The sequence below is a fragment of the Selaginella moellendorffii genome, unplaced genomic scaffold (assembly GCF_000143415.4).
Source record: "Selaginella moellendorffii unplaced genomic scaffold, v1.0 SELMOscaffold_69, whole genome shotgun sequence".
NCBI lineage: Eukaryota > Viridiplantae > Streptophyta > Lycopodiopsida > Selaginellales > Selaginellaceae > Selaginella > Selaginella moellendorffii.
Genome location: NW_003314330.1, coordinates 865,691 through 883,273, shown reverse-complemented (window position 1 = coordinate 883,273; position 17,583 = coordinate 865,691). Strand labels below are relative to the sequence as shown.

General features: G+C 45.9%; 3 protein-coding genes and 4 non-coding genes across 7 annotated transcripts; 2 read left to right on the top strand and 5 right to left on the bottom strand.

Moving 5' to 3' along the window:
• Positions 1-22: 22 nt before the first annotated feature.
• TRNAL-AAG lies at positions 23-103 on the top strand. The gene has a single exon. It is a non-coding gene; the product is annotated as a tRNA-Leu (tRNA).
• Positions 104-2,050: 1,947 nt separating this feature from the next.
• LOC9653608 (cyclin-dependent kinase inhibitor 5) lies at positions 2,051-4,446 on the bottom strand. The gene is made up of 4 exons (XM_024659652.1): positions 3,635-4,446; positions 3,510-3,568; positions 3,090-3,335; positions 2,051-3,002 (listed from the first exon to the last, which is right to left on the bottom strand). The coding sequence occupies exons 1-4, from the start codon at positions 4,061-4,063 to the stop codon at positions 2,933-2,935; spliced, it is 804 nt and encodes a 267-aa protein (XP_024515420.1). The 5' UTR covers positions 4,064-4,446; the 3' UTR covers positions 2,051-2,932.
• Positions 4,447-5,680: 1,234 nt separating this feature from the next.
• LOC9653607 (ATPase ARSA1) lies at positions 5,681-8,321 on the bottom strand. Its single transcript, XM_002985616.2, has 11 exons — positions 7,813-8,321; positions 7,324-7,535; positions 7,180-7,242; positions 7,011-7,121; positions 6,871-6,945; positions 6,749-6,817; positions 6,625-6,690; positions 6,481-6,555; positions 6,302-6,400; positions 6,111-6,245; positions 5,681-5,991 (listed from the first exon to the last, which is right to left on the bottom strand). Exons 1-11 carry the CDS (start codon positions 8,309-8,311, stop codon positions 5,854-5,856), a joined length of 1,542 nt encoding a protein of 513 aa, XP_002985662.2. The 5' UTR covers positions 8,312-8,321; the 3' UTR covers positions 5,681-5,853.
• A 180-nt stretch (positions 8,322-8,501) lies between these two features.
• Positions 8,502-8,573, bottom strand: TRNAW-CCA. Its single transcript has one exon. It is a non-coding gene; the product is annotated as a tRNA-Trp (tRNA).
• Positions 8,574-10,418: 1,845 nt separating this feature from the next.
• LOC112340703 (pentatricopeptide repeat-containing protein At4g02750-like) lies at positions 10,419-13,316 on the bottom strand. The gene has a single exon (XM_024659546.1). It carries the CDS (start codon positions 13,314-13,316, stop codon positions 10,419-10,421), a length of 2,898 nt encoding a protein of 965 aa, XP_024515314.1.
• A 2,103-nt stretch (positions 13,317-15,419) lies between these two features.
• Positions 15,420-15,501, bottom strand: TRNAS-UGA. Its single transcript has one exon. It is a non-coding gene; the product is annotated as a tRNA-Ser (tRNA).
• Positions 15,502-15,995: 494 nt separating this feature from the next.
• On the top strand, positions 15,996-16,067 carry TRNAD-GUC. The gene has a single exon. It is a non-coding gene; the product is annotated as a tRNA-Asp (tRNA).
• The last annotated feature ends 1,516 nt before the right edge of the window (positions 16,068-17,583 follow it).

The window sequence follows — 17,583 nt, the reverse complement described above, 5'->3', positions numbered from 1 at the left end:
CGGAAGCATACGGATGTCCAAAGTTGAGATGGCCGAGTTGGTCGAAGGCGCCAGATTAAGGTTCTGGTCCGAAAGGGCGTGGGTTCGAATCCCACTCTCAACACGTTAGTTTTTCCTCTTATCCTGACTTGGGGCCTGCCAAATCTTCCCAGCTATGGAAGAAGTCTCTTCTTCTTCTTTCCATTTCTTGGCTTCTAGGGTAGAACTTTCTGCTCTCCCCCTTTCTGCTTGTCTTGGAGCCTTTGGAGATGTGAAAGAACTGGTCATTGAAAAGAGAGCACAAATTATTTGGTATCCTTTTGTCCATCCTCCAGGCCCATCTACACACTAGGTAGAGGCCCACAAAGCGTACTAGACCATGTACTGTATAACAATACTCATATCATGTACGAGGCACACTGGCCTCGAGGCGAGTGTACAAATACCCCCCTGGTTTGATTCTATCCTCTTGCCACAACAAAGTTCACGTGAATCAGTGGCTTCCATTTGATAAGGTGGCAAATCATGCTACAAAATATTCCATGCAATCTCATAGTCACAATGTACCATTGTCCAAGCCTTCACAGGGGATATCTAAGGACAGCGATTGCTCCACTTTTAGCGGCGGCTCGCCGCTAAATCTAGCAAGCCAGGGTTACCGTACACTTATAAATCCGTGGATCTTTCCATCTCTCTGGGCGATTGTCTCTCTCGCCCGACGTTTCAATCGCCCCCATTCAATTCGTCCATTGTCACCACGCACTCTAGGACATGCAAACACACAGTGGGCAACGCAAGCTCCCCAAGAGATGGATTTGGGGCGAAAATTTCCAGCCCTGCCACGAGATCACTCGCATGCATACGTTCGAAACGAGGACTCCAATCAAAGTCCGCCATCTTTTTCACCTCACACCCCCAGAGTGTTGTTCCCATCCGTGGTATTATTACAGGCACGTATGCAGCTCTCGGCTCCACATATGTGCAGTTTGCTGCTACCTGAGGAGAAAGCTGCGTTTCTTTTGCAATATAGCTATTTTCTTCGCAATATATATACAGAAAAGGTAGAATCTTTTAGCCGAAGAGCCACTTTCTTCTATTCTTCTGCGAGCTGCAGGCTGAGTGCTTAAGAGTCTCTGCTACAAAAACTGGGTGGAAAAACTGAAACCCTGCCCACATTTTACGTGTGAGATCGAAACCGGCCATGCACAAAACAACCATCAAATCGGAGCCATCCTGCCACCCCAATCATCCACAAAAGGTCGGAGCACGGTACGGAACAGAGATTCCCCTGGCGATGCGTACGGCGGCATCGCGGCCGTTGGAGCGGAGGGCGCGGATGGCGCGCCTTTCGTACACACCCGCCGGAATGAGTGCGGGCATATTCCGTCCGTGGTTTTGGCGCGGTCTTTTTGTTTTCCCGCGCGTTTGCCCGCGGTTTTTTGAAAAAACCCCCCGCATTTAATATTTATGGAAACTTATAGTTTTTTAAACGCGTGCACACAACTTAATTTGGTAATTAAAGGTTGCAATTATAATATTCGTTTTGGTGTTTCTTCGTCCCTGCCAAGTTTAAAAGCCCTAGATCCTGGAATATTTTTGTCACCCACACGTACTGGTACCCGGCAACTCTCATTTATATTCTAAGCCCCAAGGTCTCCACACTTTGATCAACAAACATCGACTTTTGGATAGATCATAGCTTTCAATCATGTGTTTGTGGAGCAATAGAAAGAGAGAGAGAGAGAGAGGGAGAGGGAGGTCCTGCCCGTGTGGTGACCACATTATCCACACTTTTCAATGCTTCAAGCTTGTAAAGAACAGTAGAGAACACGAGAAAACCTCGCCCAGATCTTAAAGTTTTGATATTTGGTGTCCGGCTGACACTGCTTCTCCACGTTGCGGCCGACATGCAAAATCACGACCCGAAGAAAAAGAGGGGGATTGTTTAACCCGAAGCCTGTTACGTACAAGCACTGTTTCGTGCGTGAATCGTTTTTCTAGGGCATTTGGTTGTCTCCACGTACGGCATTCGTATCACCGGGGTTTTAATGAAATCAAACAAACCAGCCAAGAACCCAAAGAGAGAATGATGTTTCCGAGAGAGAGGCAAAGCCAAACACGAGCGAATGTGGACTCTTGGCCCGGCCTTGCTAGATTCAATTACCAGCGCTGCCACCACGGACCAAATCGCAATCGAGGGCAGCAGTCAAGGAAAGGAAAGAGTGCCAGATCTCTCCTAGCAAAGAAAGACGAAGAACACAACTTGAAAATGGTCGCCACCAATGTCATTTTCCACCTCCAGAGAGCTCTCTGGGTATTTATCCAGAGATCTCTTGCTTGATGATCACCGTGTGGACGAAAGAGCAAAAACAGAGCTTGATTGCCTTGAGCAGTGTAGACTGCTGCTTAGTATGAAACCAGAGTTATTCCACGACAAGGAAGAGCTTGCGCTTTGGAGCGAGAGATTTTGTTTGTCTTCCTCGACTGATTTGATGATACTATGACTATTTGACTCGTTTTGGGTTGTATCAGAATGGATCGGCCCTTGCTGCTGGCTTTGGCTTCTTCCCTGCTCCTATACAAAAACGAGAAGAGCAGCGCGGCAGCTTGTTGTGAAGCTTGTGTCGTCGTCGTTATCGTCGTCCAGTTCTTCAAACATCGAGAAACCTTCGGACGAAGATCATCGCGAACTCTCAAGGTTTCTTCCATCGCGTGGACAGGAACTGGATGATCAAGGAGAGAAAAACTTGGGTGTTGTTCTAGTGAAGGCCTTGTGTAAGTAGAGTAGTAGAGTAGTCTTTAGCAGCCGAGCGATGAGACTGTACAGCAGAGTAGGAGAGCCATTGTACACAAAGAATCCCCCTGAGAGAGTTAGAGAGGAAAGAGTGGAGCTACGGCCTCCAAGACTAGAAGAGAAACTGTCGCTGTGTCCCCGTGTGACCACCGGCGGAGCTCAAGAACTTGCGGAAGTCCACTCGAATCGACCGGGGAGTGGACAATCGTTGGCAAAGTCATAGTTGTATCTACACGAAAAAGAGCAAAGAAAACGAACTTTTAGACGAACTCACTGGCTGAGAGACAAAGAGAAAGATATAGAGCACCGCACGGACCTGTCAGATAATCTCTTCTTTTCCTCGTCGGGCTCTTGCTCTCCGGCCGCGAAGAACTCCTCGATCTCCTCGGGCGTGGGCGCGTCGAAAGGCCGGGACGATTCCTCGGGAGGATTGGAAGACGTCCTGTTGGTCACCCGGACTTTGGAAGATGATCCTGGAGCGTCGGCTATGCGTCGATGGAGCTCCTGGTCTGTGCATACGGGAGTGCTCTCGCGGAGCCGGCGATGATGGTCGGGTCCAAAACTGGAACGCAAGCACGAAAGACGATGAGTAGAAGTTCTTAAAACCATCGCTGGAAGATAGATGATCGAAGAAGCTAAGCTATCACAGGATGGACTGAAACTGGAAGAAGAGGTGGATGGCTGTCGAACCCATGAGAAGGATAGAGCTGGCCATGGCAGAACGATCGAAACATACCTGTCTCTAGACGAGAGTCCGTCGTGGTCAAAGGCATTGTCTCCACACGAAACTTCCAACTGCGAGGAGCAAAGCTTTAGAACCTGGAAGTTCTCGCCAAGAAACTCTAGAGCTATGGAGCTTACTTGTCCAGAAGTTCTCGAGTCGACATGGTTGACAGCGTCGAGCTCATCGTTTTTGATTGACGGAGGCGCGGGAGGAGGCTGCTTGGAGGAGGTGAAGGAATTGCTGCGCGATAGCGGCGCCGCTCCAACCGAGACGACTCCGATCGCGTCGGAGCTCCTCACGCGGCGCTGCTGCGTCTTGGGAGGCCTGGCGGAGGAGCTGTGATGCTTGCTCGCGCCGCCGCCGCCATCAAACAGCTTCTCGAGCTTGCGGCTGCGCAGCTCCAGGTAGCAGAAGTTGAGCACATTGACCTGCTGCTGCTCCTGGGACAAATTCTTCCTGCTCGCGGCTTGCTGCTGCGCCATCGCCAGCGTTCTTGCGCGGGTCCTCACGCCCAGCGATTGGGACACCTCCATGGTCACCTTGTTCTTCCTCATGTATCTCCCCATGGGCCGCCAAAAAAACCCCCGCTAAAACCCACAGAGACGAATTCCCTGCCCACGAATTCTCGAGATGGGTCGCTCAAGAATCCCGGAGCGATGCCCGGCGCGGCGACCCACTTGGCTGATCGTCACCGGACAAGCGAAGAAATCCTGCTCACCTCGAAGAACAGAGCGCCCATCTCGCTCTAGAGGGCGCGCGCGGCAGAGAATCAAATGTGGTCGACTGCCACCGCTGCTGCGCTGCTACTCGCCTTCTCCCAGCGATCGATCGAAGATAAGTGGAGGAGGAAAAAAACAATTCTGGAGGAAGAAGAAGAAGAAGACGACCCACGCAGCGCAGTGGCGCTAGAGCTCTTGGCAGGAAAGTAAAGGAGATAAACAAATGGAGATTTCTGACCGAAGAACAAAAGGCCCCTGCGCTCGTCGCTTAAACGGCGTTTTCTAGCACGCCGGCAGAATATGCCCGAGACGGCACGGAATATCCGCGTGTCCGCTGTGTACACCGACCGGGGGACAAGACGGCGCAACGGCCTTAGCGTCGAGCCGCCCTTCTTCCCGCCAAAACGTGACGGCCGTCAGTCGGCGGACGTCACAGTGGACGTCCTACCCACCGTTCGTTAGCGTTGGATCGTGCGGTGTGACGTTCTCCACGTCATGCCGCTCCCCTCCCCTGGTAGATTTCTCTTTTTTCATTCGCAACCGCGCGTGGACAGTGGACTTGCGATAAATCCTGCTTAATGGTAGTTAACTGCGGTTTGGCTGATAAGCCAGATTATTAAATATGTTTGAAACTTGGTCATCACCAAGAAATTTCTTTTCTTGCCTGGAGGTGTTTGTGTTAATGAAGAAGCATTTGATGCCATTCTAGCGTTTGTGATTTGTTTGCCACCCATGGGACAATTCGGGGACAATGTCTCTTGATTTTTATACTTTCTCCTTAAGAAACTATAGTGTTTTCCACATGAGAATCAAATCAAACCTTGCTCTCTTAGCCTGTGATTGACTGATTGCTTGATTGATTGATGGTTACATTATATGGGTATGACAAGTTGGCCGAGGTTTTGGAGCTTCCATTCCATGCTATTGTTGAAGCTATGATATTTTGATAAAACAAGGGAGACAAGCCAAGAGCAGTTTGTAGCAGCAGCTTTCGTGTGTGTGGAGAATTTTGGGGAAAGTCTGAGGGAGAATGCCATGAAAGTGAAAGAGTGATCTCTTTCGTCCCAGGACTAGCTAGGCTACGCCACACTGCCTAGTTTTTACAAAATTTTGCATATAGTAGCGCTAGCTGTGCTGGTCTCTAGAAAGATAGCTATTTCATTCATCCCAATGATCTCGCGCTCCAAAGTTTTGTGCTGAGATCATCCCGCAATGAGGAGGCGAACTGGGATAAAAAGGCGGGGAGCCCTGGTCAAATCTCCCAGGTTATAAAACGCAGCAAAAAAAGCTTTAAGAATCCTGATTCCAAAAAAAAAGTGAAGACATTGACGAAAGATAAGCAAAAAAAAAAGAAAGAGCGATCGCAGTGGAAAGAATTCGAGGACTCGGAAGAGAACGGAACACGAAAGATCCAGCAGATCAGCCAGGAGTTAATAGCAACGACGCTGTGGAGAAGACGAATCAAAAACGAATGAAAGAAGATACGTACGTGGACCAAGTGATCCAGTTATTAAAAGTTCCATGCCACTGTACACTCTCTTTGTTCTCTCCTCCGTTTTCTCTCGCTCTCGGTGTTGGTTTTTCCTGTTGAGACGCGAACCAGCGATAAGAGTTTTAGAGATGCTTGTACCTTTCACTTATCGCCAGACTGTATCGCCCACGAATCTGAGCGCCGGTACGCCTCTAATTTCCACATCCATCAGTGGCGATTGAATAAGCTGGAGATCCTTGAGGTTCTGGTCGCTATTGATGATATCGAATGCTCGGCTCTGGTCCTGGAAAAAAATAGCAACGCAAATAAAGTCATTAAATGTTTCGTGTGCTTCTCTAGCCGAACAAAAGCTGACCGGGAAAGAGGGAGAAACAAAAAACAAAACTTCGGAGACCAGATTACCTTTCGACGCATGGAGCAGAATTTGCAGTCCGATTGTGAGGCAGCCAGTACCTGGTTTACAATCAATCTCTTCACAGGAACGCCTTCCTTCTCGAGGGATTGCTTGAGCCTGGAACTCTCGCTTACGGCCATCACCTGCAAGCGATTTTAAAGTTGTGGAAAGTATAGCAGCGGTTTTGAGATCGTCTTACCGTTGGGATGGTGACAATGACGAACTCCGTTGCTTCTTTATTTCGGAAAATCTCACGGACCATGACCATCCTCTCTTTAAGTTGCTCTAGTCTGTTGGTCTGCAAGGAAACAGAAAGCAAATTATCTCCATGGAAAGAAAAATCAAAAGCCAGTAGCGAGTAAAAGTTTGTATGCTTACAGCCGTGTCTGATCCATCTCCTTGGCCGAAAACCGATTTAATCGCATTGGTGGCGGAAGCGAGCTTCTGCTTGAGCTGGTGAAGAACATTACGGTGCCAAGAACATTACGCTACGCGTGGAAAACTTTCTATAAAATCTTGTACCTTGAGGAGTTTCCCAATTGATGCATCCAAAAAGTCCGGTAGCGACAATAATCGCAAGGTATGCCCCTGGCAAGACACACCGAACGTTCAGCCCAGAGAAGAACCCGAGAGTTTTATAGCTTACAGTGGGTGCAGTGTCGAAGATAATGCGAGTAAAACGATCGTACTCCGGGGATTGCATAAATTGGACGACCTGTGCGTCACGAGTTCTAGAACGCTCGCCAAATAGGAATCGAAACAGCAAACCTTTGATATGGCAATGGCTTCGTCTAGTCCAGGCGGAGGAGTGTCCAGTAATTCTCCGAGCTTAAGTTCGCTGATCTGCAAAGCAAATGCTGAAGATATAAGTCGAAAGCCAGTTTCTGCTTGACCAGCAAATACATTACCTGTTCTACCCATCCACCAAGGCCAAAGCTGTCCATAAAGTCTTTGACGCCAGTTCCACTACCTGTCTGAGCAGCAGCACGAAATTCCGATCTCGCTTGCTCAGGATTGATCTGTCGAAAAATAACTTCGCCATCAAGGTTCGAGCGAGGAAGAGAAACTACTACAGACCTCCAAGGCGAATAAAGGACTGTCCGGGCCCTCAACAGGAACGAGTTTGCCACCACTTAAGTCCTAGACGTCGCAAAATTTCGTCAAACTACTTTCTCTAGCAGCGAAGAGAAAAACAACCAAGTACATACAAAAGAAGATTACCTGTGCAAAGGAATCGCTAAGTGAATGAGCGGGATCCGTCGACACAACGAGTGTAGTGTGGCCACTGTTTGCGAATTTTACAGCAAGAGACGCAGCTAAGCTCGTCTTTCCCACGCCGCCTTTGCCACCTAGCATGAAGTATTTTCGTTTGGTGCCAGCGACCATTTCATCGAAGCCACTCTCGACCTCCACTGGATTTGCAACAGCCTTCGCTGAAAAAAGAAGCCAACCAAGTTAGCATCAAAGGAAACTATACTTCAGCCGAGAAAAAGAATTCCTAGCGAGAACTGGAAATCTGACACGAAACAAGAACACAGACTATAGAACTTTTCTCAGGCAGCAACCAAGTTAGCATCAAAGCTGGACCTCAAGCAGGAAAGAAAACTAGAAACAACGACCAACTCCAACAAGAACTTAGTTTCCTACCAGCTCGATTTCCAAACTAATGAAGTTCCAGCCTAGCAGGAAGAAAAAATGCATCAAACTCACCTTGGAACGAGGCGGCAAAGACCCGATTGCAGCGATTCCAGCGAGGGATGGAAGCTCGCGACGCGACGAGCGCGGCAAAACTGAGAGAAGTATAAGCATGCTTGAATCTCGTGCCGAATCGAAGCCCCGCGACGCTGTGACGCACCGGGAAGATCAAAGACGCGCTAGCGCTGCTGCTGAGAGCGCACGAATTTTGCAGTGGCGGTGGCGGTGGCGGTGGCGGCATCAACCTGGTGGGCATTGCTAACGCGAGCATCCAAACGCTTAGGGCTCCCAGCGACAGCACTAACACCTTGTCCCACAGCCTAATAACCTCGCTTACCAGTAATCTAATGGCGTGCTTGTGGATGAGATAGAGGGGCGGGAGAAACGCAAGAGCGAGCACGATGTTTGCGAGACAGACCTCCCAAATCTCACCTTCATACATTCCAAATGTTACAGTGTACCAGATGAAGGCCTTCTTCACTCTAGAAACTCGCAGAGCTTTGGTGCCCGCCATGATCTTTTGGTGCTCGAGCTCGATCGAGCTTGAGGAACGAGGAAGAATGGCGACCAAACTCTGGAAAAAATTTCAATAGAATCAATAAGGTGGACCAGACTTTGGTATCTCCAAATCTTTGCAAGGTTTTTCTACTCCTGCATTTTTTCCATCAAGAATGTTATTTGATCAAAAGGATAAGCACGTTTAGTGAACCCGGCGTGACTCGAACACGCAGCCTTCTGATCTGGAGTCAGACGCGCTACCGTTGCGCCACGGATCCATTTTCTTTCTTGCAAATCTCCCCAAGGTTTAAGGAAAAGAAAAGCTTAGACTTTGCTCCCATATTGGTTGGACATACTCGGAAATAGTCATCTTTTAGGATCTATGGTTTGCGACCAAATCGTGCCTACAGATTGGGCACGTGGTGTTGCAAGAGAGCCACAGATCGATGCAGCTGCGGTGGAAAACATGGTTGCAGCCGGGCAGCACTCTCACAATCGCCTCCTTCAGCCTTGTCAAGCAAATTGCACACTCTACAACACTCTGAGCGGACTTGGGATCTCCAGGAGCTTGCATCCATCTGAACATCGGGCTTGTGATTGCGAGCGCAGCAGCAGGAGAAGTTGTCATCAAAATGCTCCTGGCATCTTCTTCCAATCTCGCGTCCCTGGCCATAAGAAATTTATTGCAGAGGTAGAAGAATGCGGTAAGTGCCAAAATTCCCAAACCAAGTCCCAGCAAGACATTCATTTTGTATCCTCCCTTCATCAAACTATAAATTATATATATCATCAGCTAAAGTTTCATGGAAAGTTTCAACTATAAGCATTTCTTAAATTACATGGACTTTCGAGTTTATTTTATTAGAGTTATGAAATAAATAAATAGAATAGAATATTGCATAATACCTCTATGTGAGGGCCAAGCACTCACATCTATAGATATTTTTTCTTAAATAGAAATATAAATTGGGATAAAATATAAATATTTCCCAACTAAATTTAATTGGGTAAAAATATACTAATTTTTGGTTTTCTTAAGCAAACGGCAGTGGATATACCTAGAGTATGCTTGGATATTCTGGGATATTCTATCATCTAATGGTTGTTCTTAATTTAGATTAATCTTGTATAAACATGCTTATAATTTATAAACTTTCTTAAACCCTTTCTAGTATATTATTTTTTATTTTATCATCTAATGGTTGATATGTAATAATATTAATCTTGTGTTTATAAATTACAAACATGCTTATAATTATAAACTTTATTTGATCAGTTGGATTAATAAGTAATAATAAAACTACTATTAAGAAAACCAAGCATTGCTACAGGCAATGCATAGCAATTTATTTATTTAATTACATTTTTTTTATAAAACACTGATTCATAATTCAATATCTCCTGTATATAATATAATAAAATTTTCTAATAACAAATAAAATTTATTGTATTCTAATAATAAATATAAAATTATTAATGTAATTAGAGATAACTAATTATATTTTCATATCTATTTTTAATTCAGTAGATAATTAAGTCTAATATATTATTTACTTTATTAATACGTTTTTAAATCAATAACGTATGTAGATATGTACCTCCCAAAGCTAATCTTCATATACAATGCCTTTCTCACTCAGGATTCTTCCCTTAAAACTCTAGAAACACTCAGACACGAAATATCAAGAATATATGCGAATATGCTTGACTGTCAACCTTCAAAGCATAATTTCTGAACCTGGCGTGATTCGAACATGCAGCCTTCTAATCTGGAGTCAAACGCGCTGCCGTGTGCCATGGATCCCTTGCTTTTATCGAATTTCTTGCAAATCTGTCAAAGAATTCATGCTCTCGTGCTAATCCCCCCGGAAGAAAAGGTCTACACAAGAAAATAAAACATTTTACAATTCTGCCACAAGAGTCATTTTTATAGCCCAACATATAACATGGAAATCGTATTTGATCTAGCAATCTATGCACTCTACATTGGAGTTCGGAATTCGAGGAGCTTGCACCTGCTTTTGATTGTAAGCACAGCAGCAGCAATTCTGTACTGTCATTAGCTACAATTAGCGTCTTACCTTCGAAAATTTCATGCACTAGGAATATTTATCTAATAATATTTAATTTAAAGAATTTTGCTTTTGATCAAGCTTTTGATCGCCCGTAAAAGCATTTGCAAGTAAAATGTATCTTGAACCATCTTTCTCATCAGGTTTTATTACAGATTTTGCAGCCCTAGCAAGGTTGACCTCTAACTTACAAGCTCTAATCAAGCAAGTCCACTCCAACCCATCAGGAACAAAGGGCATTGTTGCAATAAGCTCTTCAGTATCAGCCAGATGCCCAGCTCGACTCAGCAAATCCACCATGCAAGTGTAGTGTTGTTTCGTGGGTTTCAGGTTAAAATCCACGATCATTGAGAAAAAATAAGACCTTCCCAGGGGCATCTTTCCGGCATGGCTGCAAGCAATGAGCACCGAAACAAAGCAAATCTCGTTTGGAGCTTCCACGGCTTTGATAATGGCAAATATTTCCAAAGCTTTCTTGGAGTGTCCATTGTGCGCATACGATGCCAAAAGAGCACTCCATGTAACCAGGTTTTGGTCGGGGATAGAATCAAACATTTGTCGTGCGAGCTCCACATGCCCGTTCTGGGCATATCCGCTCAGCAAAACATGCCAGGCAAGGGAATCTTTCAGTGGCATCTTATCGAACAGCTGTTTGGCCTCGAGAACATATCCTTCTTGGGCATACGCGCCCAGCATTGACGTCCAGGAGCCAAGGCTGTGCTGAGGCATGGCATCAAAAGTACACTTTGCATCCTCCAGATGTCCCTTGCCGGCATAAGCTTGTAGCATTCCACTCCAGGAGGCAAGATTCCTCTGCGGCATGTCCATGAACAAATATTTTGAGTCATCTATATGCCCGTGAATGGAATATGCTGACAGCATCGCACTCCAAGATGCCGGGTTGTGCAAAGCCATCGAATCAAACAGTGCTTTCGCTCTCATAAGATGCCCACTTTGGGCATATGCTGCAAGTATTGCATTACAAGGGACCACACTCTGGAATGGCATGGCATCAAACATCTCCTGGGCGTCTTGGAGATGCCCATTGTGCGTAAAGGCAACCAGCATTGCAGTCCATGCCACCAGATCCTTGTCAGGCATACATCCAAAACAACTCCTTGCATTTTCAAGGTCCCCATTCTGGCCATAGATCGAAAGCATTGCAGTCCACGACGCAACGTTGTGCTGAGGCATGGCATCAAAGGTCTCTCTTGATTGTTTGATTTCACAAGCGTTCCCATATATCAAAAGTATTGAGTTCCAAGACGCAACATTGTGCTCGGGCATCACAGCAAAGATTTCTTTAGCCTTTTCAAGATCGGCATTCTGGGTGTAGGCAGCCAGAAGGGCATTCCAGGACACCAAGCTCATCCCTGGCATCTCTTTAAACACCCATAATGTCTTCGAAATATGCCCATCTTGAGAATATGCAGTTAGCATTACGTTCCATGACACCAAATCCCTCATTGGGAGCTCGTCAAACAACTTCTTTGCTCCTGTAATATTCCCGTTTTGAGCATATGGAGCTAGCATCGTATTCCAGGATACCAAATCTCTCTCTGGCATCTCGTCGAAAACTCTCTCGGCCTCATCTAAATGCCCATGCCTCGCAAATGCAGACATTATAGAATTCCACGACACAACATTCCACTCAGGCATCTTCAAGAAAACTGATTTAGCTTTCTCCAAATACCCATGTTCAGCATAACCAGATAGCATGATACTCCAAGAAATTAGTTCTTTTTCAGGCATGGAAGAAAAGACAAGCTCGGCGTTTTCTATATGCCCAGCTTCGATATATGCTGTTAGTATAGCATTAAAAGAGATATTATCAAGGAATTTCATTCCTTGGAAAGTTTCCTCTGCATCAACTAAGCTTCCAGCTTGAACAAATCCATTTAAAACGACGTTCCATGTCACAAGATTTCGTTGAGGTATAAGGTAGTGAAGAATTGTCTGCGCTTCAAGCATATGCCCATTCTGGGCATAACCAATTAGCAGTGTGTTCCACGATGCTTGATCCTGCTGTGGCATCTCATCAAAGATGCTTTTCATTTCTTCGACCCTGCCATGCTGGGCACACGTAGCCAGCATCGAGTTCCAAGACACAATAGCTCGTTGTGGCATGTTGTCAAAGACATTTTTGGTTTTGTCTAGCAGTCCTTTCTGACTGCTCATCCCGGAGAGAATTGTATTCCAGGAAACGATATCTCTCTCAGGCATTGAATCAAACACCCATTTCGAGTTCGTAAGATCTCCAGCGTGAGCCAGTGCCGATAAGACGCTGTTCCAAGAAACAAGATCCCACTCCGGCATCTCATCAAAGAAGATCTCTTTGGCTCTAACGGGATCTCGATTTTGTGCGTGTGCAGCCAGCGTCGCATTCCAAGACACAAGATCCCGGAGAGGCATGCCCTCAAACACATCCCGTGAGTCTTCCAGATGCCCGTTTTGGGCATTTGCAGAAAGAATGGCATTCCAAGCGACGAGATCCTTTTCTGGCATATCATGGAATATACACCTAGCCTCGTCGACGTGACCGTTCCTAGCATACGAAGAGATCATGCACGTCCACGTCACCCTGTCTCTAGCAGGCATGGAGTCAAACGCGGCACGCGCTTGCTCCAGATACCCAGCCGTGGTATATGCCGACACAATGGTGGTCCACGAAATGAGGCTGCGTTGGGGCATGGAATCAAACACGCGCCTGGCTTCCTCGAGCTGGCAATTGCGGGCATAGGCCGAGAGAAGAGCGTTCCACGAGAAAGAGTCCGTACGGTACAGGGCGTCGAAGGTTGCCCGGGCCTCCCGGATGCCGCCATATCTGCCGTAGAGTTGGATGAGCTTGTTTGAGACGTGCAAGTCTCTCGTGATGGTGGGAATGCGAGACTCGGCGTGTCTCACAGCAGCAAGGTCCTTGCATGATTCTAGTAATTTGATGTGATCCATCTCTTGGAATTCTTACACACATTTCTGGAAAAGCTGAACAAAAATGTGAACGCACATTGCATAGGAGATGGTATCAGCAGCAGGATTCGAACCTGCGAGGGTGAGATTTCGAGTCTGACTCGGACATACTGAAAAAATTTTCCAAAATACAAGACAAAGAGAAGCATGTTTTGTGACCAAACGCCCAGCCTGAGTTTCTTACAACCAATTTGGATGAGCTCTCGTCGTTCATCCAGGAAAGCTCATGCTTTGTGCACAATAATTTCAAGGAAAAAAGGTCTACGCTTCATCACAATCAGACAGTGATGGTTGAGCAAAACTCTGCTGCCTGTTATTGTGGACCCAAAAAAGCCTCATTTTCTTTATAGCCAAAGAAAGTAGAGTGCATGGTAGATTAGTATGGAAATCATGTTTACAAATTGAACACTTTGTAAGGACTGATTAGCTGCCATTTGGAGAAGCACCTTCGACACATGTGTGTGGATCTATCATCTTGTATAGCTCTCAGTACGAGGCAGACCAACAAGAACACACCCTGTTCGCATCACAGATGTATTTCATGTGCTCTACGGCTGTGCAGCTTATTGTCAGCTCTGGCAATGGTTTCATATCTCCAAATTCATGTTGTGGCACATGCCAGACCCGAAAACTATGGAATAATAATAATAATAATTCAAACACAATGATGCATGTTCATCACCAACATAATTGATTAGAAAACACGACTACAAAGTCAACCCATCTGACAGCCGAATTCGGCTCCACGCCAGTTTGTTTTGAACAGGCATTCTTCAAAGTTGCCTGCAGAGTTGCGGAACTGGAGCCTGAGGGGTTTGATGTTCCAATCGATGCTGAACTCGCCACCTCTGCACACGCTCTTCCACTGCTGATACTTGCGGTTGCCCTTGGCCCGGATTTGCCCACAATGCACAGCTTGAGTTTCGCCCCCAGTGCAGCCATGGACGCGCTCAACAAGCAGGGCGCAATTCGGAATAGAACATGCATTTGTTCCACAGCCAGCCCCTACCTCCCCATTCGAAAACAAAACCCAGCCCGCATCTACCTTCTGCAGGAAAAGCAAACAAGCAACGAGTATTGCAGCGCTATAAATCATGCTTGCCTATGGAAGCGTTGCTTTAAGGATGGCTGGGTGCATTATAAATATGAGGCCACCTTAGCATATTCTCAAAGCTTACACAATTTTTCTCAAAGCTCAATGAACGTCAGCAGCAGGATTCGAACCTACGAGGGCGAAAACAGATTTCAAGTCTGTCTCCTTAACCACGCGGCATTTCTGATCTAGTGCCATTGTGCCATGGACCCCTTTAAGTTCCTTACAAGTGCAAGATCTCCTCCTGATTGAACTGCTCTCCGCATTTGCCCTGTCCATGGATCTGCTTCCTATATATTCTGTTTTGGGAGTCCAGCAAGAGGAATGAGACTGCGCAAATAAATTTTCAAGTTTGTTTTGTGGTCTTCTAGCTCCCTCCATCTTCACGCCCACTCCATGCTCAGTCCTCGCTCCAGGGTCCCACTTAGCTCGCCAGCTTCGCGTTCCAGGCTTTACTCTCTTCTATCTTGCAGCCTTGGAAATCAATTTCGTACTGGCTGGTTCTCCATGCCACAGCCAACAATTTAGTTGGACTGTGAACCGAGTTTACGACTTGAACTGCACTGAATTCGTGCGGACACAGTATGTGTTGAAAAAGTAAAACGGATAATATTATGACACCGGAACAAATTGTAACAGGAGTATTGAAATCACCGGACTCAACCCATCTGGCAGTCGAAGTCAGCTTCATGCCACTTTGTTTTGAGTAAGCATTCTTCAAAATCGCCCGCAGAGTTGCAGAAATGGAGCCTGAGGGGTTTGATGTTCCAAGCGATGCTGAACTCTCGCCACCTTTGCACACGCGCTGCTGATACTTGCAGTTGCGCTTAGGCCGAATTTGCCCACAGTGCACAGCTTGAGTTTCACCTCGACAATGGGATCTACCTTATGCAAGAGTGGAATCAGGAAAATTCAAACAAACAATGAGTATTGCAATCATGCTTAGTTAAAAAACTTTTTTTCTCAAATCTTAAACAGGACAAGGACACAGACGCCAGCAGCAGGATTCGAACCTGCGAGGGTGAAACCCAACAGATTTCAAGTCTGTCTCCTTAACCACTCGGACATACTGACTTACAATCTCCAGTAAGCGACATAAAACAAGACAATGAAAAAGCACATGGGCTTAGCTATAGGAAGTAGAGTACATTTAATGCTAATATGGAAATCTTGCTTGCAAATTGCTCATTTTATAGATGCAGCTGCGAAGGAAAAGCTGGATAACTTCCCCACAATCACCTCATCCAGCTCCCTCCAGGCTCCCTCAGATTCGGACTTCGAGTAGATGTTCTTGTACCTCTTCGTCTTCTTTTATAATTGGAGCTCCCAATGCTGGGAAATCTTCACTCTTGAGCAAGAAAGTCATCAATGTGATCTTGGGGCGTCTGTATTCGGCTACAACGACATCTACTTTGCCGAGATTGGATCCGTCCCGGGGAGGCGAGAGTCTCGGAGATATCCTTGGAGCGGCTTTATGGTTGATAATCGACCATCATCTTTCTAGCTAGCACAATCATGCTAGGAGTTTGTAAATATATTCTTCAATGTTCAAAAGCTTCTAACACGAGGTCGTTGTAGTATAGTGGTAAGTATTTCCGCCTGTCACGCGGACGACCCGGGTTCGATCCCCGGCAACGGCGTTTAAAGTTTTTCAAATGAAGTAGCTTTCTTTTTTCCACCAGCAAAGATAGCAGCTATACAAGACAATATATTATTCTCGATCAAAACTTACAAAAAAATCTCTGCTAGATCCCTCACTTGTGTAGTCTTTCATGATTGAAAACAAAAGAGAAAATGAAGCTCTCTCTACCTCTAGTATATGGAGGCATGCTGTAGCTAGGCATTCCTCCAAACGGGGGTGGCATTCCTTGGTTGAATTCTGGCAGAGGAAGGAGCTAAGCATACATGTTCTGCAAGAGTTGCATATCCAAATAAATAATCAGTTTATATGTGAGGAAATATGTATTAAATCCTTCTCTTCCTTCTCCTTGCTCTTGACCTCTAGTCTGCGCTAGTTTGTATTTGATCAGATCGTCCACCTTGCTGGTGTACTCGCAGAGTCAATAGCAAAGAGTCAGAAGTCAGAACTCTAAGGTCTTACTTGTAATAGGTAAGGTTCAGTCAATCATGTTGTTTATCCAGATATTTGGATTAATGCTACGTCGGGCCGTATCAAATCGTAACATGTAAACAGGCAAGACATAAAGCATTCCTTCTTTGCTGATCACACTAATGATTGCGATCCAATCATTAGTTAATTGTTATCCAAGTTACCTGTTCAATAAAGAACGACAGCAGTTCTTCAGCAAGATCATGATCTCCAGATTGCGATGCCGTTTCTTGTACAAAGATTGTCCTTCTTGGATAGCGCAACAGATTGGCTCCATCTTCCTGCTTTCTTGTAAATGTAGGCGATAAGCTCGTGTTTTTCAAGCTGCAAAACAGTGTCTTTGGCAAGTTCAAACCTTTTGCGCCAAAGAAATTTGAAGATCAATGGATTCTCTTAGGCGATCTCAATCTTCTTCTTCAACGTACCTCGTTCACAGCGGCCACATTTGCGCTTTGCACAGCCATGTATGGCTTGAAGGTTTCTAGCCTGCAGAAAGGTGTCCGGCAAGAGAATCAAAATACAAACCTTGAGCGTTATGTCAACCACACGAGTGTGATCAACAACGGGGATTAACAGATCGTTCAAGGAGCAAAAGCCAGCCGATTGATCGACTTGGTGTCTTCAGCAACATCCTCGTAGCTGCCAGTCTACGAGCGAGCGAGCGAGAGATTTCTACTCCCTGAGTCTGTGTGATCGTGTATTACCGCATTCTCGCCAGAAAGAAGGCGTCGGCTGAGGGCCTTTTGACTAGTCAATGGTCACAATAAGCTACGAGATCCCCATACGGATTGCATCAACCCATGTGAACGAAAGAAAGAACAAAGGTTATTCATAAAAGCAGCTGAATTTATACGAGAGAAGCTTACGAGTGAGAGGCCTATCTTATGATCCTGATGCTTCCACCGTACGCGAAAGTGCTTTTACCTTTTAGCTTGGTGGTCCTCTCACAGTTTTAGCCGAGTCTGCTGCTTCAAGACGATTTCTATCAAACTACGAAACAAGAAGTTGCAGAAGAGCCAGCAGCACAAGACAACTTCTATCAAGAA

Excerpts from the sequence above, each read along its gene's own strand:
- LOC112340703 (XM_024659546.1), bottom strand. The coding sequence starts at position 13,316 with ATGGATCACATCAAATTACTAGAATCATGCAAGGACCTTGCTGCTGTG.
- LOC9653608 (XM_024659652.1), bottom strand. The coding sequence starts at position 4,063 with ATGGGGAGATACATGAGGAAGAACAAGGTGACCATGGAGGTGTCCCAA. Across the intron at positions 3,336-3,509 it reads GGACTCTCGTCTAGAGACAG|TTTTGGACCCGACCATCATC; the intron begins GTATGTTTCGAT and ends CTTGCGTTCCAG. Across the intron at positions 3,003-3,089 it reads AAGAAGAGATTATCTGACAG|ATACAACTATGACTTTGCCA; the intron begins GTCCGTGCGGTG and ends TTTTTCGTGTAG.
- LOC9653607 (XM_002985616.2), bottom strand. The coding sequence starts at position 8,311 with ATGGCGGGCACCAAAGCTCTGCGAGTTTCTAGAGTGAAGAAGGCCTTC. Across the intron at positions 7,122-7,179 it reads GTCCTTTATTCGCCTTGGAG|ATCAATCCTGAGCAAGCGAG; the intron begins GTCTGTAGTAGT and ends ATTTTTCGACAG. Across the intron at positions 6,691-6,748 it reads TCTTCGACACTGCACCCACT|GGGCATACCTTGCGATTATT; the intron begins GTAAGCTATAAA and ends GTGTCTTGCCAG.